Source organism: Falco naumanni, chromosome 3, assembly GCF_017639655.2.
Source record: "Falco naumanni isolate bFalNau1 chromosome 3, bFalNau1.pat, whole genome shotgun sequence".
In the NCBI taxonomy this organism is placed as follows: Eukaryota; Metazoa; Chordata; class Aves; order Falconiformes; family Falconidae; genus Falco; species Falco naumanni.
In genome coordinates, this window is record NC_054056.1 from 65,035,046 (window position 1) to 65,059,867 (window position 24,822).

Genomic DNA, 24,822 nt, shown 5'->3' on the forward strand with positions numbered 1-24,822 from the left:
TACCATGGTTATCTAATTTTTCTTTAAAGAAATCAAATATGCACAGTTGTTCAGTTTAAATTAATGTTCTTGTTCAAATGCAAATGAACTGTAGAATACACTGGGTTAAATTAGTGTTTCTGCTTTAGGACAAAGATGGAGACAGGGCTGTCCATCATGCAGCCTTTGGTGATGAGGGTGCTGTGATAGAGGTCTTGCACCGAGGCAGTGCAGATTTGAACGCTCGCAACAAACGCAGGCAGACTCCACTTCATATTGCTGTCAACAAAGGTCATCTGCAAGTTGTGAAGACTTTACTGGACTTTGGTTGCCATCCTAGTCTCCAGGTAAAGTAAATATTAATGTAGATTCACTTTTCAGCTACTGAATTTTATGATTTGCTGTGTGTAGATGCTGTTTTGTAGGTGATAGAAGAATTATGGAAAATGAGATTAAAAGGAATGGATCTTTTGAAGTTCTCTTCCTAGCTTCCACCAGCATGTGATCAGCTGTAGTAAAAATGCTATTAAATCTATCTGTTTTCTTGACAGCTAGATAGGCACCTGATTTATTCTAGTCAGTTAATGTTAACTGGTGTTTTCACAGACTAGTTACCTGTAATTATTAACTTTCTTGTCAGATTAATTCCTTCCCTGTTGAATTTACAGCTGTTGGCTCCTTCTGCAAGATACAGCTTTGAATAGTTTGGCTGATGATACTGTGGAATGTTTCATTAAAAGAAACCTTTTTTTCAGAACTGATCTATCATTGATACAACTGTTTAGCTAGATTCTCTTTTAAATGTTCAGCCTTTTATCTAAAAAGCCCTCATGCATAGGTCCTGAAGTACCATAATTTCCCAGGGAGTTTTATTTATAGTGACTGTGGCAGAAGCTGTAACATATGAATGCAACCTTCTGTTGAGAAGGTAGAGTTAGAAACCTGCTATTAAATAAGCAGACATCTCCATTCTGCGTGAGCTGAAGGCAGCCACGTGCAGTGCCTTAGTGAAATGGGTAAGTTTGAAGAGGTTTGCAGCAGAAACAAAAAGCTGTTAACATTCTGGGCAAATCAAGATACACAGTAATAACATGTTTACCACCTTGTTTTGCCATGCCGATAATCAGTGATGTTTCTGGAGCTGTATATCCACTCTAAAAAAAATGAGCAAACTTTCCTGAAATTAGTGAATATAGTGATTGTTTATTTATCTGCTTCCACTTGGCTTTGTAGGTTTTGATCTTGCTGAGGTTGAGCAGTTAGCCAGCAGTTAGCCAGCTAATGTCCATCCAGACATTATTTAGTATTTGTTGAATGGTAGATGTAATGAGGAGTCTGATGTGTTGAGCCCAGTAAAGGGTGACTGTGTGTCATATAATCATGTATGGTACATAGGCAGCCAAACGGGATGTGCCCGGCTTCAAATTATAGAAGTCTGTTTGAATTGAACAACTCAGTAGAATCATGCTATGAAACTCCATCTGGGCAATATAATTGCCATAGAAAATAATGAACTTTCAGATCCTGCATGTGTGATGAGAAAGTCCGTTGTGCAAATGCAAGTAGGTGATTGGTTTCATGGATGAGAGCACAGGGGGGTCGAGTCACTGAGGCATGACTGGACTGGCCAGCACACCGCTACTTGAGCCAATTCACTATGTAAACAGCAACGTATGTTAGCCTGTAAACAGCATATTCCATAAACATGATCAGTTAAACCAAATAAAAGCCACATAATTTAGTTTTTGGCAAACTGTTTCAAGTGTTTCCATATTGTAGCACTTTGGCAGTTTTTGATTCTCACTGTAAAGATATAAAGATGTGTTTTCATACTAGTGTATTGCTAAAATGTTCAGTTTCTGTGTTAGTCAGTTTGCAGTTGAGTCAGTGTCAGTAGCAAAAGACTTCATGACTTATATGGTGTTAGAATTTTACTGGAAGCATAAATCTAGCAAGTTTGCCTATATAACAGCAAATAAGCTTAAATGGATGTGTTTTCTCACTGTTAGTCTAGGGCATTCCTTTTCAGTCCAGCCATTCAGGTCCTTGAGTAAGTAATGTACAAAATGCTTCAAGGAATAAAAAGTATTTTTCCCTTATTTGGGATATTTGAAAAATAAAACACCGAGCTAAAAATATAAATACTTCGCCTGTTCAATTATGCAATGAAATATTTTTGTGTACCTTGAATACTCTAATCTGGTGTTAGCCACAAGAGGTTTAAAAGCTTAATGTTGCTTAGGACATTGGCCTTTGCTTCATGAAAAATGATCTGTTTTGGTTAAAACAACAGATATGCCTAAGTGTAGTACCTGGGCTCTTATTTTATTTTGATTTCCTTATCCGTTTATTTCATGCTGTCTTTTTGGTATTGTCTTTTGCATATTTTTTATGCTAGCTCAATCTTAGCATTCATTACTCAGATTCCCTGCTTTCCTCAGCCTTACTGGTTCGCTCTTTGTTGCGTTGGATTTTGTTGCTGTCCTGTTATTCATAAATTGTAATTTGGGCATCAGCTCTATCTGGGTATGAGATATGGAGGCGTTGATGTTGACATCAGTGGCTTCGGTACTATCAGATGCGAGGCATAAGTGAGCTCTGGGTTTGAGTTCTGGTGGTAGTGTAAACACAGAATACTGGAGCCCTGGCTAGGATTACACACTGAAGTATTTGCAAAAGCAGAGCAAAATCAGAAGCACCTTGATCTGAACTCTGCAGTGTAGCATCACTTCTTAGGTCTGAAGAACTGTTTTGTGTTTCCTAGTGATATTTAAGTGCATTTTTTTTCTTTAATGTGGACATGTGAAAATTTATGTAAACTGTTCCTGGTTTTAGGATTCTGAAGGTGACACTCCACTTCATGATGCAATAAGTAAAAAACGTGATGACATCCTTGCTGTATTGTTAGAAGCTGGAGCAGATGTTACTATCACAAACAACAACGGGTTTAATGCTCTTCACCATGCTGCGCTAAGAGGAAACCCTAGGTAAAGATTTGGTTTTAAAGATTGTTTTAGCATTTGTAAAAGGAAAACGTGTATGGGAGGGTAGAATTATGGTATTCTTTCAAAAGATCCTTAAATCTGCATGTAACTAACTTCAATTTTGATGTTGCTTAGATATGTATCTTTCTAATACTTGAGAAGCTGTTGTTAGAATGAAGCTACTAGTCCGTTTGGTTTAATGCTGTATTCAGGTAACTCCAGATACCTGGGAAGTTTCCTCTGTTGGCTGTAAAACTTTGCCAATAAAGGTTTTTGTAAGGAAGCTATTAAGATCTTAAGATAGGATTTGTAAAAATGTTTCCCTTCTTGAATGTTGGAATTGGGAAAGGGATTTGAGTTTTTAAGGAATATTTACTTGGAAATAATTACTAAATACACCATGCAGTTATAAAGTGATCTTAGGATTGTTGTGTTACATCATGCTTGTCAGTATAAGAAACATTTAATTTTGTTTTCTTGGAAGTATGTATAGAAGGAATTTCTTATTTCAGCTTTTATAGAGCAGCTCGTAGGAAGAAGTTAGTTTTAAGGCATAACATGTTTTATGCTAGCTGCATACTATGCATCTGCATTAGTCTTCAGTTAAGATAGCTTTCAAAAACTATTGCATAGGCAGAACTTAATAGAAAACCTGCTGCGTTTGCTGGTTGCTTATTACGTTGTTGATAAATGGTATTTTTCAGAGCTGTCATTCAAGCTTCAGTAGTATTTTATTGTATGGTAGAGAATTCGGTATGGTTTACACAAAATAAGAAATGTGTGTGTTTACTTGTTCAACTTTACTACTAAATTCTACTCTTCAGTTGAGTGAAGTTGGACAAATAAGGCTGTGTAATATATGGGAATAAAATCTGGGTTAGTCTCTTAGAACACAGCTATCAAGACTGATAGCTAAAAAGTAAAACATTTATATATATATATATGGAATGGAATCACACTTCACAAAGTAAAAGTAGTGGTTGGAAGTGTTGATAGGAACAATAAATACATTTACTGTTTTCTACAGTGCTCATAAAAGTTCTGCAAGAGAACGTGTCAAGGACCTAGTGAAGGGAGCTTATTTTTAGCTTTCAGAAGACAATTCTTTCAAGTCTGACTTGGTAACCTCTTCACTTAATGTGAATTCTCCCTATTTACATAACAGCATTAGCCAGGAGTATTGTTGCCTGTCTCCAGCTACCTAGGTGGAGTATTTTTTCTTAGTTTTTGTTCTGCGATGCTTTCCTTAGACCCTTGTATTAGTTGGTTTGTGTGATTTTGATCTCAATATGAGACACAGGGCAAGTGTATGGGGGGGGGGGAACCTCCTCTTCATAAGGATGCTCAAGATTTTTCTGTGGGTGAAGGCATTTTTTCTGTAGGAGCAGCAGATGTTTGCTTTGATGGAGGGATCCAAATTGTAGTTCAGACTGGGTCAGTTTGGTTGGTGGAATGTGAGGCATATTGCAGTTTTTCCCAGAATCCTCTCTCCTTTACAAAGATTTTTATTGGAAGAATGGGAAAATATTTCCAGTGTTAGTAATTTGAACCCAGTGTAGGTTCCCCCCATACACAGGGTTTCACTTGCATCTACTAAAGTTAGATATGTTAAAGCTGGTACCTACTTTTTTTGGTTGCAGTTGGATCTGAGCACTTCTGAAGCATGGAAAAAGAGAGAATGCTGTCTCCCATCACAGTAGTAGTAGTTTCATTTGTTCACAACATTGTGTAGCTTACATATTGGCCTGGGAACAAGTTAATGAGAATGAAACAAAAAAAAAAATCTATTTTGAAAAATGTCTAACCCACGCCTCCCTGGGCCAAAAAATCATTGCAATAGTTTGATTCATTTAGAAGTTAAGTTTTATTTTCTTTAAGACTTTAGTGATAGTAGTTTATTTCATTGTTGTTTCCATAGTTCTACCACTGGCCTGTTTCTGAATGAAACCAAGGGGTTTGTATTTGCCACTTTGTTTTTCTAATTTGATCTGGAACGATAGCTATTATAATCTGTTAAATGCACTAAGCACGAGCTACTTAAAACTGTTAAAAATGCCCCCCTGAACTTTTAGCCTGTCGCTGACGTGGGTCACAAGTGGAACGTAACATACTCCGCTTGAAACCTTCCTTAAGGACCTACCTTTCCTAATCTAAGCTTTCCTGCTTCACCTAACCTGTAGTTTCTGTGCTTCAGGCTGTGGTGCCTTACATGGAATACAATGCACTAAATTACCCCTAAGGTCAAATAGATAAATATTTTATGAAAATTAAATATGTATCTATAGATGTATGTAAGCATATATGTGTGTGTGTGTGTGTGTATATATATATATATACACACACTTGTAATTATACCTCGTATGTTTTTAAGCATTGATAAAGTCCACATCCATCTTCCTTTTTGAGGATGATAAAATAAATGCATGTGTTAAGTGCATGGATACCACAATAAAATGGACTAGATTTCTGTAGAAATTTTTTACAGTTGATATCAAATAGGTATTTGGAACAGATTTAATTTTCAGTGCAAAACCTATTCTGCTTCTTGCTTGAGTTCTGAGCTTTACTAACAGTAAGACTCTTACTAACAGTAAGAGATAGCCTCCAAGAAAAAACCCACACAAACTGTGCTGAGAAGAACATTTGAAACTTTTTAATTTGTAATATAAAAATAAATATATAATTTTAAACATTTGAATATTAGATAAATATTGCGAGATAGATAGCAATTTATGTCAAATAGCTTAACTTTTTCTCAGCACTTAAATCTTCCCTGACTGTTTGGTAGTGCTTTCCGGAAGTCAAGGTGTGTTTTGGAGAGCATCCTATTGTTAGTGGAATATTTCTCTTTAATAATTTGCTTCTCTTCATACGTTGTGAATTGGTACAGAAACAGAACTTCTGTTTTTGATGCTAATGTATAATGCTGAAAGGTAAAATGGATGTTATTCAGCTTATGCTGTAGGTAACTTTAAACTTGTACATGGGAGACAGAGCTAAAAAGAAATTTTAAATTAAATGTGGGGAAGTTAAGACTTTATTTAATACATGGCTTCTTGTTCGTGAGTTTTAACTGAGTCAGCCATTGAAAGTGCATTTATTTTGGACTTTTTTCAAAGTACTGTGAAACTCAAAAGCTTGGCAGACTTAGCTTCTTCAGTGTTAATGAGATTCTTCAGACAGAAAAAAGGGGAGTAAAACTTGAAAATACTGTACAGTCTGGTTATTTTTGCCACGTTATCAACTCTTGGTTATGTTTGATCTATTTGCATACCTGTGACTTCAGATTTTTGAGCTGAAGACATGACTCTGAAGTGTAGGCATATTTTATATCTGTTGCCCCAGTTAGTTTTAGATTTGCATTGTATCTTGTGAAGACAGCTTTATTCACACTGCAGCTAGCATCTTAAATAGAGGCTGCTTTTAGAGCTGACCTGACTTTGCACATGTGTACAACTAGTTCTTCAGAGCAGTAAATTCTGCTGGACTTCAAAACAAAACGTTAAAATCTTGGGGGTAAGATACAGATTTCAGATACTGCTTTCCAATGCCAAGGAGATGTTATCTTTATGTTCATAAACTAGCAAGCAGGATATTGTGGTTTAAAATGGAATTGTAATTTTTCCCTTTGGTGGTTGTCTTACTTAGATCTCACCTTGGGTTTAGATTTGCAGATGGCATGAACCGGTTGGCAGTGGAATTTTTTTAGCTAGGGGTTTGAGAGGTGAGGTTTCTCACTTCTACTTAGTGTTAATGAGTCTCTCCAGGGACTTAGGTGCTGTGTTGTCATGGGGGTCCTCAAAGAGACAAGTTGCGAGGTAACTGAAGAGTTACACAATTGTTTTCTAAACGAGTAAAAGTGATTCTTCAATTTCCTATTTGCAGTTCTGACAGTAAGTGTAGGTTGAAGCTTAGTTGTAGCTGAGTGCAAAAAAAAAAAAAAAAGGCATGTGCCTAAAACCTCTTATTAAAGTATTATGTCAGAAAATGCTTTGAAAGAATACTTTTTTCAGATTGGTTTGGAGAAAGAATATAATCTCCGTGAGCAGGCCTATAATTAGATGGCAGATTAGCCTGTAGCTGTTGAGGTCAGTGACAAATTTATTATCTTTAAATAGTAAATAATATGCCCAGCGTGTACAGGATGGCAAGCAGTTCCTACCCTATGGAGTTTCCTCCTTTATGCAATTAAAATGAAAAAGGTGGTTGGGGTGGTGGGGAGGGGAAGAAAAGGTGTGCCCAGAAAGTAGACCTGCCCTACATTACCAGTACTGTTCAGGACTGCTCCCGTTGATCAGTGTTTTTTGGTCGGTTCTGCTACAAAGAGCAACAGGCTTTGAGGGAAAATACAAGACACAGTAAATCATTGGAAAATATGTTTATTTCATTGTTTACCTATATTCTTTATAAATGTTGTAAGAGATCAGTTTTTACTGAATATGGACAGAATATTAAATGCCAGTAGCTCCTTACAAATACAACCTTCAAACTGTGGAATACAGAATTTACTACACATAGCGTCCGGTTTTAAAAATACAAGAAATCCTGTAGTGATCAATGCATAGCTACAGCTGGTTGAAGGGGACCAAATCCATTGAAGAGGTGATTTGGTTCCATTTTACCAGCTTTAGCACAGCATTGGAGTGCAGGAAGGTTATAATTCAGTAACACGTTTTTAAGTACGTGAACAGTTCACAAAGAAAACATGGCTTTCTTCTGTGTTAGATGTTTTGTTTCTAGACAAGGCAAATTTAAATTCCCTCGCTAATTTAGAGATTGCAAAATGGAAAGCTGTATACACAAAATCCTGTACAGTATCCAGGTTTGTTCCTTCCTGAAGTATTTGCCATAGGATCTTTGGATGAGTCTCAAATTATAGTTACAGTTTTAACTTTTTTTCTGTCTGCAATAATGAAATTCTAAAGTACTGACCAAAAACTGTCATCTTACAATTTCTACTCATGTAGAGCTCCCTTGCCTCTTTATGTTAAACTTTACTGGGGAAGGAGATTTCAGTTTCCCCTACCCCCCTCACCCCCCACCCCACCCCCCAGTTCATTTTCTGGCAGGTTCCCTTTTGCAGCTGTTTTAATGCTGTAGTTGATTATGAGCATAAGTATAAAAGTCAAGTGCTTTCAATGCCATTACTGTATCTCTGGTTAGTATTAACTTTTTAGACATTATTATATAATGTAGCAGAATGGATTATTTATTTTTTTTTTACCCTGATAATGTACGTAAAAACATTTAATGCCAGAAGAATACAGCTTTTAAAGAATAATCTGGGGTTGCATTTGATTTCTTCTAAATTAAGGTCCTTAATACATTTGTGCGTGCTCACGTAGCTTTCTTATGTTGTATGTGGAATTCTTTTTGAGCTTTGACTGCAGTGAGAAGTAGGGGGCAACCTTAGTTCAAGCCATTCACTAGTAGTGTGTATGTCAAGTATAGTCTACTACATCTGTTTGCTGCATAGTCTGATGCTGGTGAGAAGATTTATGTAAATATATTCCCAACACCATGTATCCTAATAGAAACATAGCAGGTGTGTCACTTGGACTTAAGCATTAAGATGGCTATAAAATTAGTTGCTATTTTTACCGGTTATACAGGAACCGTTTTACAGATACAGCTGCTCAAGTGCGCTTTTGGATGGCAATACAGTTTCACGTACTGGCCATATCGGGACAAAAAATGGCCATGGAAAAAAAGCCGTGTAGCATTTGATAATGTCAGCATCTGTTATCCCTGTCAGTCACACAGTTGAAATGTTTGAGTTACAACTGTGTCAGCAGATGCCCAAAGTTCAACGTGTGCTCAGTTAAAACTGAACAGCTGATCTAAGTGATGGATGTGACATTTTAGAGTGACTGGATATGTATTCTTAGGATATGTTAACATGAACTAGCAGGAAGTAATGTCAACATATAATTTTAACTTTTGTATCACTGGAACTGTCATTTTGTTTTGGAATAGTGTTGCAATGTTATACAGAGAAGACAGGAAAGAACACAACACCAAGAATTGTTACCAAAATCCTTTCAAGTTAAATTCAAGCTGTTAAAAAGTTTGTCTCCTTACATAGTGGAAGCCAAATCAATTGTTGGGGAGGACAGGAAGTCTTCAGGAAAAGAAGGAAATGCTTAGGAATTAACCCCTCTGTAAAGCTATTGGTAATGCCAGATTGCCTCTGTAAGGATGTTGAAGTTCGATAGCATCACTCCATTTAGAAAAGCTACTACGGTTTGATTTGTTTCCCATTATAAACTGGGTTTAAATTTAAAGATACTGTAGTCCTCGTGCCAGAATATCTGCTCATAAGAGAAATAGCTTTAAAACAAATATTAATATCTTACTTAAGAAAATGGTTCTGATAAGATAATGTTTCTTCTTGTATATGTTGTTCTGTAGTTTGAGATAATAAAAATAGCAGGCTATGTATAGCAATTTGAGAATTACGTGAGTGTTCAAAAATAAGACCTGAAAATTGTGTATTGATTTTATTTATCTGGGAGGAAAAGAAACAAGAAACTTTAGTCAGCACAGGGATACAGTTAAATCTTTTATCTGGGCCAAATGTACCTACTTATCATGGACGTATCCTATTTAATAACTGCTTTTAGAAGGCTGCTGTCATGAATATGAATGGCTGGATTGGTGAGCCAGGAGGTCTTTCCTCGTATTTTGCCTTGTTCCTGAATTGGATGTTGAGTGTTTTTACTTAGGGATATTATATGCACCAGTATATTTTAATTAATTCTGCTTTTAGAACTTGAAACTGTTGCAGGATTATTTTTCATGTTGTTCTTAAAATTTTCTGGATGCTGCAAAGTCGCATTTTCATGGCCAATTTTCTTAGACTTGGATTTAAGATAAATTCAGCTTACTTGAAAATAGTATTTAAGATAATTTACCTTTTAGGTTGTAGTTGTCACTTGTGTTCTCATTTAGGAATCTGTCAATAGCTCTAATTTGCTGATTAGCAACTGTGGCCTAGAAATCTCTGTATTGTCACTTTCTGTGCATAAACCTGACACTGCACTTTGTATCGAAGAGCTCAGTGAGCATAATAAGTGCTGATTGGGAGAAAATTCCAACTTAAGTCTCATATATTGCGGAAGTTATCATACTCAATTATTCTGGATATTCTTTTCTCTAAATCGCAGCCTTAATTTCTTAGCTGTTCCTACTCGTGTCTCAGTTGCAACCTGTAGATTAAATGTTCTTTGGTAGGTGTAAATTTAAATGTTACTGTCTGAAGTAACACAGAGCCTGGCTGTGATTAGTAGCACAATGGCTTTTTTTTAATTAGATACTTTTTGATAATCAGGCTTTTAAAATTAGTTTCCGATCTATTAAGTGAGGAGTACTGGTAATGATAAATTTTGCAGCTATGCTGCAGTCTTAATTGGTGCATTTCAAGCGTTCATTTCCAGCCTTGTTTTGAATTCTTTGTTTACAACTAATGTTCTGCTTATCAGCTGTTAACAATTCTGCCTACCCACTCTTATAGTCACTTAATTTAATGTTTTGTGATTTGTTACTAACAAGTATGAGTTATTTTGGCAATACCAGCTGACCCTTAGCAAGCCAATTTGTCACATGAATGTCATTCAAACAAGAGGGAAACCTGTTTCTTCCAACAGCTGTTCAGTTTCCTCTTACTGGTCGTTCCGTGCCTGCCAAAAATACATACTTCTTTACATTCCATAGCATTGTATGTTCATATGGGTACATAAAGAAGTATGTACTCTGAGCAGGTACACACGCTGTTGCCCGACTACCTGTCAGATGAACCTGAAAATTATTTTGCTGCTTTCTCTTGCTGTTGCTAGGTAAAACTCAGGCTGACAATTCTTTGGAAGAGCAATGTTATGATTAACTGGTAGTAGAAATAAACTTATCATTCTAACTGAACTTTGTAATACAATTTACCTGCACAGTGGCTTAAAGCCGGTTATAGCTCATTGTTCTGGGATGGCATGGACATTAGAAGTGCTTTTCCAGATTTTTGCAGCCTCTCGCTGTTTGTTCTGAGTGACCACATTTGAGTGGAGAGTTGAATCTCTGGTAGCTTTGCAGTGTATTTTCTTGGAATTCGTAGTTGTATTCCACTGTAAAGACTTCAGCTTCCTCCCGGGTCTTCTAAAAGAGTTCCATGCTGGTGTACAGTTTGCATCTAGTGTCCTGAAGGGAAGTACAGACTTGTCTAATATGGCAGTTACAAACTTTCTTCCTACCCTCCCCAATCCCAATTCCATCTCTTTTGCATCCCATCCAGTATTCTGCAAACTCTTTGCAGGTTTATACGTATCTCTGCTGTAGTTCAGAGTGGTTTAAAAAAAAAAAAAAACCCAAACCAAACAACAGTGCATGCCACTGGTGATCCTGCTTATCATAAAGATGATGACATTGAATTAAGAAAACAACCTCTAACTGCTGTGACAGTATTTGGATTGTTAGGCCAAAGGTCACACATGAAAGCTAATACCTATTCAGTACTTCTGCGAGCAGTTTTCTCGTTTTTTAAAATTGGCACTCACCTGCTTCTGTCAAAATCTTCTCCACACTTGAAATATTTGTCAATTAAAAAAAAAAAACAAACCCCAAACCAAAACCCTTAAAGAAACAAACCCCCAGTATGTGTTTGACTTCTAAGGGGCTGCCAGATATAGCTCATGGTTGCTTAATTTGTCATTTCAGAAGTTGGTCGGGTTTACAGTAAAGGGTAAGCTTCGTCTGTACGACGTTAGAAGGTAAATTTGAAATAAACTTAACAATTAGTAAACGTAATAGTCGTAAGGAAAGCTGAGAGCAGAGGAAGGAAGAATTTCTGCAGCTCATGACAAAAACCTAGTGCAGCTGATAGAGAGCAAATCAGAGTGTAGCAGTAGCTAGCACAGTACTACAAGGAGAAACAGCAATGCAGCATTAGAATCACAGCAGTCACATTCTAGTTTAAGTAGGTTGTTTTCATGTACATCTGAGATAAAGCACCTTGAAAATTTTGCTTAGACCTACTTGAGAACTCAGCATCGCACTACCACACTGTTTATTAGATTTTCTTTTCAAAGTTGGTTATCTTTTAGTTGTGCATAGGAAGATATGAACATATTTCAACTGAAATGACAACCAGCTAATGGCATTGCAATTTTTGAGTTTATCTTCTTCAAAAAGAATTCCACCTACCAAGCAAGTTGGGGTTTTTTCTTTCCTATGAAATTTGGACTAATGTTGTTTTCTTTCAACCTGCTCTTTACACTACAAATGCTTGATACTTTAACACACTCAAATTTAAGCTGTTTCCCAGAGTATAGGGATTAATATAACAATAAAAAAAAAACATTCTAGTAAATAAGATAGACATGCAGAAAGTCATAGGCATCCTTTAAACGTGCAGAATAATGCAGGTCTCCTGATGTTCTATTACCTGTAAGCTTAGTATCATGCAGCATTTGCAGTTGGAAGAGAGGTAATGACCTAGAGACACATCAGCAGCAGCCATCTCATCCTGAGTGCTCTCTCACTCTATTCGCTGAATCAGCTCTTCATTACATGGGGGGGGGGGAGGCAAGGGGGGGGCAGTGTCGGTGCATACAGTACCTCACCACCTTAAATAGATAAAACTTAAAAGGAAAAAAAAAAAAAAAGAGCATTAAGACTGGTGCCTAATTGGCACCTGCTGCCTTTCTTGGAATACTAAAATATGGATGATGTTGTATAGAAATTATACCTTATGTCTGCTGGACTGAGAGTTAAGGCTCCAAGGATAGATGCTAGGAAGCCAAGGGAAGGTGAACTTAGCCCACTGTCAGATGAAAATCATCACAGGCAAAAAGAAAAATAAAAACCCAACAAAAAACCAAAACCAAGCCCCCAAAAGTTGGAGTTGCTTCCAAAAAAAAAAAAAAAAATTAAAAAAGGCACACAAAAAAAGCGCGATCGTCTCCCCCCTCCCCCGGCAAATATTGGTTTCTTCTAGTTCCTTAGATATTGCACTGCATCTTTTCTTGCTTGAGGTTATGTTTCCAGGCTTAACTGTAGGCAGGTCTGTGTTGAAGCTACTTTCCATCTTCAGAGGTCAAGTCTGCTCGCGAGGTCAGGGCTCCTGCACGCACACTACAGAAGACACTAACCGTATTTCCCACTTAGAGGGCACAAGCAAAACTGTTACGGCTTTATAGGCAGCTAAGCATTTGAAACATGCACTCCCAGGCAAACGGGCTCTCTTGTGCCTCTCTCTTCCCTGACCATATTTAGTCAACCATTGCAAAAAATAGTCTCTCAGCTGTCGATTGTCGATCCGGGAGCGGAGGGAGCCGCTATCCAGCGCTCTGCCTATTGATTGTGCAGCCTGCACTTCCACTGCGCTGAGCCATTTGTCCCCAGGTTTTTTTAGCAATGCCAAATAAAGCGCTCTCTCGTGTTTCCAGTTAGATTTCCCAGGTTTTCACTGAGCTTGCGCTGCTACTAGTAAACCCTGATGAGGTTGTCACTATACTTAGAAACATGGGGCGGGGGGGGTGGGGGGGTGTCGGAGAGAGAGGAGGGAAAAAAGGCAGCCCTGCTAGTAGCAAGGCAAGGGCTTCACGCAGATACAGAACAATAAATACCAGCGCTGCCGCAGCAGGTTGTGTAACCTGGTTTCTTGATCAGTGAAAAATGCCACGAGTAAACGACACGCTGATTAACATGAGGTCTAAGCGGCCTTGTTCTGCCTCTGCTTCTAAGTTCTCGGCCGCAGATGGTACTGTTATTTCATAAAGAAGAAGCTGGCGCTGATTTGTGGCCCCACGTTTCCATACTCGAATCAGAAATGATTTGAAAAACATTTAAGTAGTAAACTCATATAACTCCATACTATTATGTTTAATAATTCTGTAGTGTTTTGTTTATAATGCTTAGCCATAAAATTACTTTTTGAAAAGTAAACGCATGCATAAATGAGGTGCTGATGTTCTTTGGGGGGAAAAAAAAAAAGCTCAGATGTTTTAGAAAAAAAGAATAAAAAAAGAAATAAAGTGAACAGTATGCTTTGTTAATCTTTCAGGTGTACAAAATTGGCCTGTAATAATAAGACTAATAACTACACATTTAAAATCTGAAAAGAGGGATTTTCCTATTCATAGGGAGTTTATGCAATGTTTTCTTCAGAAAAAAGTAACTGAAATTTAGTCATTTAAATACAATAGTCAGGAACCCAAATACTTCAAGACTGTCTTTTTTCAGCCAAAAATTTTTATGTTGCTTAGGAGGAAGAAAAGTAAAAAAAGCTGAAAATCTCTTGATCTAAAATTACATTAAAGGAAAATGCCTTCTCAATGAATATTGATATATTTAGCGGTTACTAATATATTAAAGTTTAGTACTGTGGAATAGAGAGTGAATTCCAAAGCCCTGAACACAGCACTATCTTGGATTTATACTTCCCTTGCTTTCTGTTGTGTTGATTTTGTCCTGTGCTTGGTAGCTGTTTACCCTGTAACTTCTGTTGCAGTGCAGCTTTCTGGTAAAAGTCACATATTTTTTTTTTCATTTCTCTTTCTTCAATTTCACAATCATATGCTGAAGACAAAATTGTTGTGTAAGATCTAGGCTAATATAGAACACATTTTTGTGAATTCCATGTATATTTATATACCTCATTGTTTCTTTAGTTTCACGTATATTGACAGATTTTTTTCAGATACCAAGTGATACTTGAAAATGCGAGGGACAAAAAGTAGGAAACAACCTGCCTATTTAAACTTGTGCTAACTGAGCCATTAGTCAGATACAAAATATTAAACTCTAATATAAAGATACAGTCTGTTTGGTAATACCAGTCTAAGGTATTAATCTATGCTCTGTTACTCGTTCCTGAGGGATACTTCCTTCTTTGTTCTTCCAGGGTGACTCCCCGTACTGCGCAGGCAGTGTGGTGGGAACCAGATGAGGGAACTGATGTGGCTTGAAGTTGTGTGCTGACATACGCTTAAGATCACGTCGTTGCCAAAAATAGCGCTGTCCTGCTCCTGTGTTACTTCTTGCGCTATGTTGGTATAAGTATTCCTTTGCTTCACAGTGAGCAGGCTCAGGGTGCTATCCTGTATGAGAAATAATCCAACAAGAAGGGGTGACTTCTTAGATGCTGTGTTAGGACCACTTTTTGGGTTGGTTGTTTTGGGGATTTTTTTGAGCAGAGGTGGTAGTCAGAGAAGAAGAATGGGTTTAGTAAAAAGTAGTCTTGCTTCTGTTGTGTTGTAAAATGCATGTCAGACTATATAACCTTAAAAGACAACTTTGCAATGGAAGCTGTCTTTAAATCTGATCTGTTCCTTCAACTGTTTGAGGATGTACCAGTGAAAAAAGGTGAACAGGTTTAGCCAAGCCAGGGCTGGGAATAAACTGTGGCTGGGGGTCTGCTGGGGAGTGCTTCAAGCCAGGATTGTTGTAAAATACCTTGTGAAATCATGTCACACTGAGCCAGTGGAAAGCTGACCTGAGGGAGCAGAATGACAAGGGAGTAGAGAAACTTGTAGTAGAAAGTGCACTGAATCATTACAACCCCTAGAGATACGATTCCTGGTAAGTTTATGCTGATCTAAGACATTGCTTCTGGAAAGGGCAGTCTGCCCTCACTGCAGCTCTGGCTTCATCGTTTCCTTACTCCTGTTGCTTCTAGTGATTGTGAAGTTGTAGGGTAAATTGGGTTATTTCATTGATCTGTCTGAAAGCAAACTTGCCAAATCAGGAGTCTGGCAGGTTGCTTCACTCGCTAGACAGCGATGTCTGTAGAGCCAAGATAATGCAGGATCTGAAGTGCAGGGATAAGTGGGATTGTGTCTTTCAGTAGCAATTTAAGTTAAATGTGGTATGCTGATTGTGAAGTAGCCTCTGTTTTTTCTTTATGCTTAAGTATCTGTTCTTTAAAAAAACAAAACAAAACTGAAGACAAACAAAACCACCCTACCACCATCACACAGGTTCCCTACTTTCCCCATTTAAATCATTCTGCAGTCAAATTGCAGCTGGTAGCAGAGAATCTTCTCTAGTTTTTCTTTATGTACTTTTTAAACAGGGTGGAAGGATGCCTTTGCAGTTAAGAATGCTAAATCTGGAATCTTTTATACAACAATGTGCTAGTTTCATCTTGCTTACAAGTAGTTTGATCTTGTAGGTTTTTCAAATAAATCCATTATTGTATGTGGCGTTCTCGGGTAATGCTGATGAGCATCTGTAAAAATTCTAGGAGTCAAGTACTGCATAAAGAAAGAGATTTTATATGTAGGTTGATAATGAATAGTATACCACATGTTAAAATGTTTGGTCATAACAATGATTTATTTTTTTTTTTTCTTGCTACGTCTAATATTGGTAACCAGTGTTGAAACAGTTGCCCTGTGGCTAAAAATGCATCAGGTCTGTTATGCATTTTGTGTTGCAAATATAAAATCAGTGCTGTTGAATTTGTATTCTGCTATTATAAATAACTTAAATAGATCATATATGTATTAAGCTGTGGCTGCAGACCTCTAAAAACCTGAATTAAAAAAAAACCAACCATGAAAGAAATGTCTCAAATGTAACACAGTATAAATGGGTGTTCCTTCTACCAAATCACTTCTTCTAACTATTAGAGCCTGGACTGTCATTTTATGGGGATGAATTATGTGAATTGTGGTGGTGTTATGAGTTAGTGTACCCCCAACAGCTGAGCCTGGAAAAGCAACATACATCTTGATTTAAGCACCTGTGTTTTCTCATTACCTTTTTGACTGAGCAGGTGTTTAGCTCCTATGAAGGAAGAACTAGTTTTCTCATCCCCTTCAAAGCTTTATAGACAACTTCCTCAAAAAATTTCACTAAAGTCTTTCTTTGATTGTCCCATCTAGAAAATTTCAGAACTTGCAGAAGATCATCCAACTGAAAAAGGCCCAAAATCTTTTTCAGCTTTCTGCTGACCTGAAAATACCGCAGACCAACAAATATTACAAAGCTTACCTGTTACAGTTTTTTTTATTAGTAATAATCTTTACATAGCATAGCAATGGTGTCATTTCAGTGGTTCGATCAGAGCTTTAAGCGTCTTATCAATAATCTTTGCAGCTACTCAGCCACGTAATCTGTAACAGCTGAATACACTGAAGATGATAGTCTGAAGAGTTTTCTTCAGCTGATTTCATGGTCAGTGTTACCATTATACTTGGTGATTTCTTGACCTTTTTGATAGGTGAAAGTGAAAGTAGTCTGTGGTCTGTTTTACTGTATACAAGATGAAAACAAGTTTTCAGGACTCATCTGCGTTGTGGTCCTAAAATGGAGCAGTACAACTTGGCTTCTTTAATACTTCGTGTGGAAAAGTGAATTGGAAATTACTGTGTAATTATGTGCATGCAACATTAATTCACTAATATGACTTTTTATGATAGTATGCATGCCTGTTCCAGTGAGTATTGTTCTAAATGATAGCCACTTAGCTGTCAAAATTTTGGCAGCAGCTCTAGAAAATCCTGCAAAATAGAATAGCTGTAGGAAGGAAGGCTGCAGTGAAGGATCTTGTGCCTTGGAAGAACTTACTTTTCAGCTAATGAGAAGGAGGATGCAGCCACTGAGCATCATACAACAATTTGCCATTTGTAGCATGTTAGTATCTTGCACAATTTTAAGGGGTCTTGCCATAAAACCATCCTGCCATTCTGCTGCCCAGTAGTTTAGCACAGTCTGGAAGAGAGACAGATGTGGTCTCCACTTGCATACGCAGAAGCAACTGAGGGGTAGTTACTGGCCCTCTGATTCTTTGCTGTGAAAAGTAAGATAAAGATCTATTACACACAGAAGCTGTTTGTTTTGTTGGTACTTCTGTTTTTTCAGTAGTACCAATACATGTTAAAAGCATCCAAAAATGTAGCAGGCATCTCATTTATATGAAAGCAAGATACCCCCAAATATTTTACAGTTGAACTTCAGATGAAAATTTTCCTGGTATTTGACAGTAAACTGAATAGGAAAAGATGTGAAAGAGGATCTAGTACAGCTAGAGCTCTTGCAGATATTAGGATGAATGAGTTTTTTTCATAGCATACAAAATATTAAGTCAATTTACTTCTTTTCTTTCAAAGATGAGAGTTGTTAAATGGCAATAATAATGTTTCAGAAATATATTCATTTCTTGATGCATCTGTTAAAGTGTGTGAATGCACTTTAAATTTTATTTATTTGTGGAGCTGGCAGTTTCCTTATTTCCTTACTGAAGAAAAGGATATAAAATGTCATCTGAGTTGATTAGGACAGCTCTGTGTTTAGTGACTAGGGCTACTTTGGAGAGAAGCTGGCTGTAGTTACAGATATGAGAGTAGGTGCCTTCCCATAGCTGTAGCTGCAGTCGTAAAACAAATTTCTTGACCTTGGGTTTTTCCTTAGGTTGTTGTTGTCCTGCCTTTTACTGGTCATTCACAGTGGTCATATCGCTTCTGTCAGTCATAAGGAATTTTCAGGTAATTTTTGTTAATGCTTTTTAGATGATCCACAGTAGATACTCTAGATCAGGGGTCCTCAAACTATGGCCCGTGGGCCGGATACGGCCCCCCAGGGTCCTCAATCCGGCCCCCGGTATTTACAGAACCCCCCCCCACCGGGGGTTGGGGGGGAAACCAAGCAGCCGCAGATGACTGCCTGCCACTGCATCCGTGCGCCAGCCCCCTGTTTAAAAAGTTTGAGGACCCCCTGCTCTAGAGCTTTACAGGGTCTTCAGAAGCCTGGAGCCTGGCAGGTGAGGATAAAGAGCTTACATGGCACGATACCCTGAGGGAAGCCACTGTAGAAAGTAGACTGGCTGCTTGTGCCACTGGTATTGTGCGCTCCTGAGATGTGTTCTGCATCAGCTTAGCTTTCTGAAGAGCTGATGGTGGTGTGCCCAGATACAGTCCAGATACGATGCAAACCACAGTGCTCCAAACTTGTTCCCTCTCTAAGGCAGCTAGAAACAGTTCTGATGTTGCGAACCAGAGACATATTTATATCCCAGGCTTGAAAATACATAATTTCATTATGAAATAAATGGTGTTAAACAAGTACTAGTTGCATTGTTAATTTTGCCACATTTCATAAAGCTTTGGTGACTTGTATTTTTCTAAATTACGTCCTTAATTTTGGAAACTCCTGCGTAAGTGAATCTCTCAAAGAATGCTGGTGTTTTGGGTTTTTTTCCTCAAAAATATTCAAGTCTCTCTCTAGCACATGACAGAGCTGCAGAAGGTGTTATGAATAGAAGCTGAGCAATGGTTCACAATGAGTACTGTACAATCTGCTAAGTGTTGCTGTCTTATTTTGCTGTGTTTTAAGTGATTTGGACTGTGAGGAAGTGAGAAGCTTAGTCCTGCCAGGAAGACAAAAAAATCCTAAGAGGTTGAGAATGGTTTCTTTTTTATTTGCTTACCTCAAGAAAGCTGTGATTATGGTGGAGTCTAAAAAGTCTGAGGCAACCTACAGACTGCAAAATGTGTTTGGTTGCTGGCCAAATGCTTATTTCCGTGCTGCAGAGGTCAAACCTGCAGCCTGGCTGTGGATGCTCCACATAGCAGTTGGTCATGGATCTCCTGTGGGCTTGTGTGATCCTGTGGCCTGGAGATGCAGTAGCTTAGTTCTGGTTCTTTGGAGAAAGAAAGTAACTGTTACACTGCAACTGCCAGGATGGTGCGTTAAGTATGAAAGTGAGGATTTATGTTGCGTTGTTGCGTACTCGGCGCAGTAGCAGGAGAACATGGAGATGCTTAAGAAGTCAGGGTCTGTTAGGACAGCATCCAAGCAGTGTGTAGGAAGGTACTTACTGGTACAGTAGCCTACCTTATCGTAGCCTACCTTCTACTTTTCAGGAGGGCTCATTGGAGTGAGCTATCCCCCGAACCACAGCTTTTTGTTTGTTCTGTAGGAAACCCTTTGGCTTACTCTAAAGGAGAGCTTAGGATTGAATAGCACTGATGCGGTGTGGATGTTCAAGGTAACAGATTTATTGGAATTAATTAGGAGCTCAGTTATTACTTGACAGTGCACTCGTCTGTTGAGAATATTTTTAAGTAAAAGCTGAGAGGCTCATTTTATGAGGATATTTATGAGGCTTATTGAGATCCTGTGTTTTCAATATCAGGTGGCTAATGAAGAACTGTGTAATTCAGTTGTAGTATCTGTTGTGCGAGGCATTCTGTGACTGAGTGGTTCCACTTGCATTAGCTAGTATTACTTGGATTTTTATATTTGACTTTTATGAAGAAGCTCTGGTTTTCCTGTAAATAGCATGTTGCTTCGACAGTAGGGAAAGGTGAGATGACAGAAGAGGTGTCCTGGCACAATATTACAGTAGTCTCTGGCTTTCTGTTTGTGTCTGAGGAACTGTTGTAAGGGAGCTGCACGTGCTGTTTATAAAGATAAGACAATAGAAACATGAAGTTTGGTTACTTACCTATTCCAGAAGCTAAGTGAAGGCACGTGAACTTAAGGAAAATTTATTTCTGAGAGAATATAAGATTGAGCAATTTGTTTATCTAGCATTGTGTTATTAATACCCTTACCGCTGCAGTCTTTGGACTTAATGGATTTTTCTCTGCTTTAATACCTATTTGCTTTTCCCTGCCCTTGAATTGGAGATAAAAGATAATAAATCCCCTTCCTTTGATAGGCATCTTGCTCAGCACATATAGAATTGGGGTGGAATACTAGACACTACCATGGTATGTTAAACTGAGTATACTCAGCCACTGTCTGTTACAAAAATACTCCACTAATATTCACTGTACAGTTTCAGCATCCATTTTATTTGTGCCTGAGAGATCGTACTCCAGTTTCATCTCAGAAATTGAAAGTCTTAACTGTTACAGCCCGTGGCATAAAGAAATCTAATAGAGTGAAACTTGCTCATTAAATAATTAAGGTTGCTATAAGGATTTTGAGGGAGAACAATTCCATTGTCCGTGTTTCAGAATTTGTGTGAATACTCTTTTTAAGGAACTTTTTAGTGCTAGATAACATTCTTCTGAAAAACTGTGATGCCCACAGTCTGTTTTGGGTATTGTATGCTTTGTTTGTATGCTTTAACTAGAAGGAACTGAACATGAAATTATTATACTTTGGAGCTGTCGCTATAGCTTTTCACCCACTCCCTTTTTGAAAAAATACTACTGTTAGCTTAGCTTACTTTGTAGTTCTGAGAATGAATATTGTTTTACTGTTGTCCCGTGATCATTTAACAAATACATTATAGGTCCATTTATGCCATCTCTGCATGTTTATTTCAGTGCAATGCGTGTATTGTTGTCCAAGTTACCACGACCATGGATTGTTGACGAGAAGAAAGATGATGGTTACACTGCCTTGCATCTGGCAGCTCTCAATAATCACGTGGAAGTGGCTGAACTTCTGGTGCATCAGGTAGGACTCTCCTCTCAGGAGGATTTAAATGTCACACTTCATTTAACCATCTCATGTGAAAATAGTTTGCTGCTTGATGCCTGCAATCGCAATGCAGAAGCAGTGGAGCAGAGACACGTGGTGAGCTCTAAAGGTCAAACTTCCCTTGAGATCATTACAATGGCCTAACGGTGCAGAGGGACTGCAAAATTTGATACTTTTTGATTCAACAGATCAGCATTGGTATAGTGAACTGTAAAAGTACTTAATCACTTCTGCTCTCAAATCTCCAAACTAGGAGTCATATTCAGGGTCATATTCACTGCCCTAATGGACTGCCTTGAATGTAGATGATTGATAGTGCTCTAATGCTTTGAATATCGTTCAGGGCAATGCTAACCTGGATATCCAGAACGTGAACCAGCAAACCGCTCTGCACCTTGCCGTTGAACGACAGCATACACAAATTGTTAGGGTAAGTATCTTACTTGCATTAAGCCATATGGTTAATGTTACTTGACTCAAGCTGATTGTAGCTGTTAAGACATGGGTACTTCACGAACATTTGAAAAATGATAAAACAACATGTAGCCATTGAATATTTGTATCATCAATGCCAACTTGCCCAGAAAGTCAGGTGGTAATACAAAGGATGTTTTGGGAATGCTAAATTTTTGTACATGAGCGTTATGGTTTCCCCTATGCGGTTGCCAATTCCAGCATCCCTCCTGGTTGACTAAGGGAGAATGTATTGCTCTGTTACTTGTTTTAAGTCTTGCAGTCCTGTAACGGGACCTTCAAATTGTATTTTTGATGCCTGTTGCTGATCAGTAATTACTCTTACTCATAGCTTTTGCAAATTGTAGCTAAGTGAAAGATTTTCTCATGAGTTTACCTACTTTTCAGTCTTCTGAGTGTAACTTTCCCTGTTCTTAGCTTGGGAGAGCTATAAGCAGTAACAGGTACCTTACCAGTGAAAGCAGTGCTATTTCTGTTCTTTGCCTGCGCAGCTGCAAAAGTTAATACTTCAATTTAAATAAACTTTGTTACTGGCACAGGAAATGGCAGTACAGCACAGCTTGCCCATTGTGGCCTGCATGCACTGTCCGTATGGGACCTATGTGACAGTGTTTGGATTGCTAGTGTGGGCTGTTGAGGGTCAGAGAGAGCACTCACTGCTGTAGAGGATGCTCCCTGTGAGTGAACACATCAGCCTGGCCTTGGCCCTCTGCGTAAATCTTTAAAATTTGTCTTGGTAGAATGAAAGTCACCTTATACTAAAAACTGTCTCTTATTCAGGCCTAGAGAGAATTGTCTCCCTTACACAGACCTATATCTGCGGTTCTGTTTAGCATTATTTTGCCATAAGGTTTCTCCATATCCAAGGGCTGATGGAAGTGATCCCCTTACAGTGAAACATGTGATATGGCCCTATATCTGGAACTGCTTGCTACCAAAAGAATGATTTCCTAGAGTCAGTGTCATTTGCATTCCGCAGGCTATTTGGGAGCTATATTTGGTGAGTTCTTGTGCCCTTCTGGAACTGACACAGTACCTGGGAATACAATACTAATCTAGCAGATGAGCGGGAAGGTAGGCATGTGGAAGAACAGTATGCGTTTTGGACTCATGTGCATGTATCAGAGAATGTCCCTGTAGAGTATCCGTACTTCAGAGTTGGATTAACTTTGAGAAGTCCTAAAATAGCTCATGCAGCCATGCAAAGAACACGTTGGCTCCGTATTTCAGAATTAATTCCTATTGGATACCTTCCAGGGCTGGGTTGTACCCTCAGGCATCTGTGGAATAGTGGTCAAAGGTAGCAGGGCTCTTTTAAAAGCCCTGCTCCCGTGACAAAGGGTGGTGGTTTGCTGCTTCTTTACATATTTATATATTATAACTTTTGCAAAGGCTTTGAATTTCTATGGTAGCCAAGGATTCCCAGTTGCTCTGGAAAGAGTTCTCTTCCAGATTTTCTTCCTGGAGAAACTCTTAAGCAGTAAATTACTAGTGGCAGACACAGGATATGGATATGAGAAAGAAAATTGGGTCACAGTAAGTCTATTTAGAGAGTGTAAGAAGATGGGGAGGAGACTGTTGCAACTATTAGCTGGTTTTCTTGGTTTTACTTGTGGAAGAAGAGTTTGGGAAAGCTTTGGTAAGCTGCAGTCTATGACAGGCAGATATTTCCTTGAAAATTTAAGTTCTGAATTTCTTTCAAGCTATTTTTCTCTTAGCCTTTTCTAGACACTGAGATTCTTTGGTTCTGAGAGGCTGAGATCCTTGCAAGCATATAGGTTCTGAAGAGGGAGATCCCCCTTCTTGTATTCCTGTTTCTAGGCAATGCCTTTTGCTTCTGCTGCTAATCGGAATTTTGCAGAGCAGCAAAAGCTCAAAACTAAAGTTAAAGCCTCAGCTTCTATCTACAGGTTTCTGAACAGCAACAGTGACAGGGTTTAATTTTTAGGAGCAATTGTAGTTTGTCAGCGTGTGTGGATGTTTTGGGGTTTTTCTTAATAGTATTTAAGAAGGTTCTGGGACATTGAATTATAGGATGGCTGTATGCAAAGACAAAATGAATAGGAAGGCCTGTGCAGCCTTATGCTTGCTTTCATATCATGTGACCTGGAATATGTGTCTAAAATTAGCCTTAAAGATGGGTCTTACAGTTTCTCTGGAGTTTGCGATAGTATTTAATAATGTCATTGGGGTTTATGTCTTCTGCTGAATAAGGGCAGGCCTAAGTGCGTGCTTAACTACTTTGCTGTTGAGAGGTTACTGTAAATTAAGTTGTAAAGTTTAGCATGGAGTGGAAGTGGCGATTTTTGAGGTCGTTGAAGCCTAATAGTAAAGAATATGTACATGTCTAAAGTATTGCTCGCTTGTTCTGTTTCTGATATATTGCTGTAATGTGTTACATTGTTTGTAGGCTATCTTGTAAGAATTAAAGGCTTTGGATGGTAGAAGGAATCCTCTAAAATAGCATCTTTTGTAGCACTTCCTCAGCACAGGCAAGAATTAGGCTTCTGCAGAAAAAAGCTTGATATTTTGAAGAGATAAATGCTTCAGTTGAGGGGGAGCTCCACGTGTGGAAATATAAGCAAACTCAACTGTGAATTGTAACAAGATAAAAGTATAACCCTTTTGGACGTCCTAAAGCATCCTAAACCCTACTTTCCTGAAATTACTTTTAAAATTAATAAATAGCTTTTTTCGAATTTTAAATCGTGTTCTCTCTCTTTGCAGCTTTTAGTCCGTGCAGGTGCTAAGCTGGATATTCAGGATAAAGATGGGGATACTCCCCTGCATGAAGCCCTGAGACACCACACCCTGTCACAGCTCCGCCAACTCCAAGACATGCAAGATGTGGGCAAGGTAGATACTGCTTGGGAGCCATCAAAGAACACAGTAAATAAAATGCATTTATTTATTCCTTTTTTTTCCTGTACAGTTGTCTCTTTATTTGTCTACTTTCTCT

The 24,822-nt window shown here is 38.3% G+C and overlaps 1 protein-coding gene across 6 annotated transcripts in view; it reads left to right on the forward strand.

The window, feature by feature from the left end:
* Nucleotides 1-24,822, forward strand: part of MIB1 (MIB E3 ubiquitin protein ligase 1) — an 83,122-nt gene that overhangs the window by 35,361 nt on the left and 22,939 nt on the right. For 5 of the 6 annotated variants that reach the window (XM_040585812.1, XM_040585814.1, XM_040585815.1 and 2 more), the window contains exons 11-15: nucleotides 129-326; nucleotides 2,815-2,966; nucleotides 21,233-21,365; nucleotides 21,733-21,819; nucleotides 24,591-24,752. In XM_040585812.1, the coding sequence (XP_040441746.1) occupies nucleotides 129-326; nucleotides 2,815-2,966; nucleotides 21,233-21,365; nucleotides 21,733-21,819; nucleotides 24,591-24,752 (732 nt within the window). The remainder of the gene's footprint in view (nucleotides 1-128; nucleotides 327-2,814; nucleotides 2,967-21,232; nucleotides 21,366-21,732; nucleotides 21,820-24,590; nucleotides 24,753-24,822) is intronic. The other variant, XM_040585813.1, reaches the window with a different exon arrangement.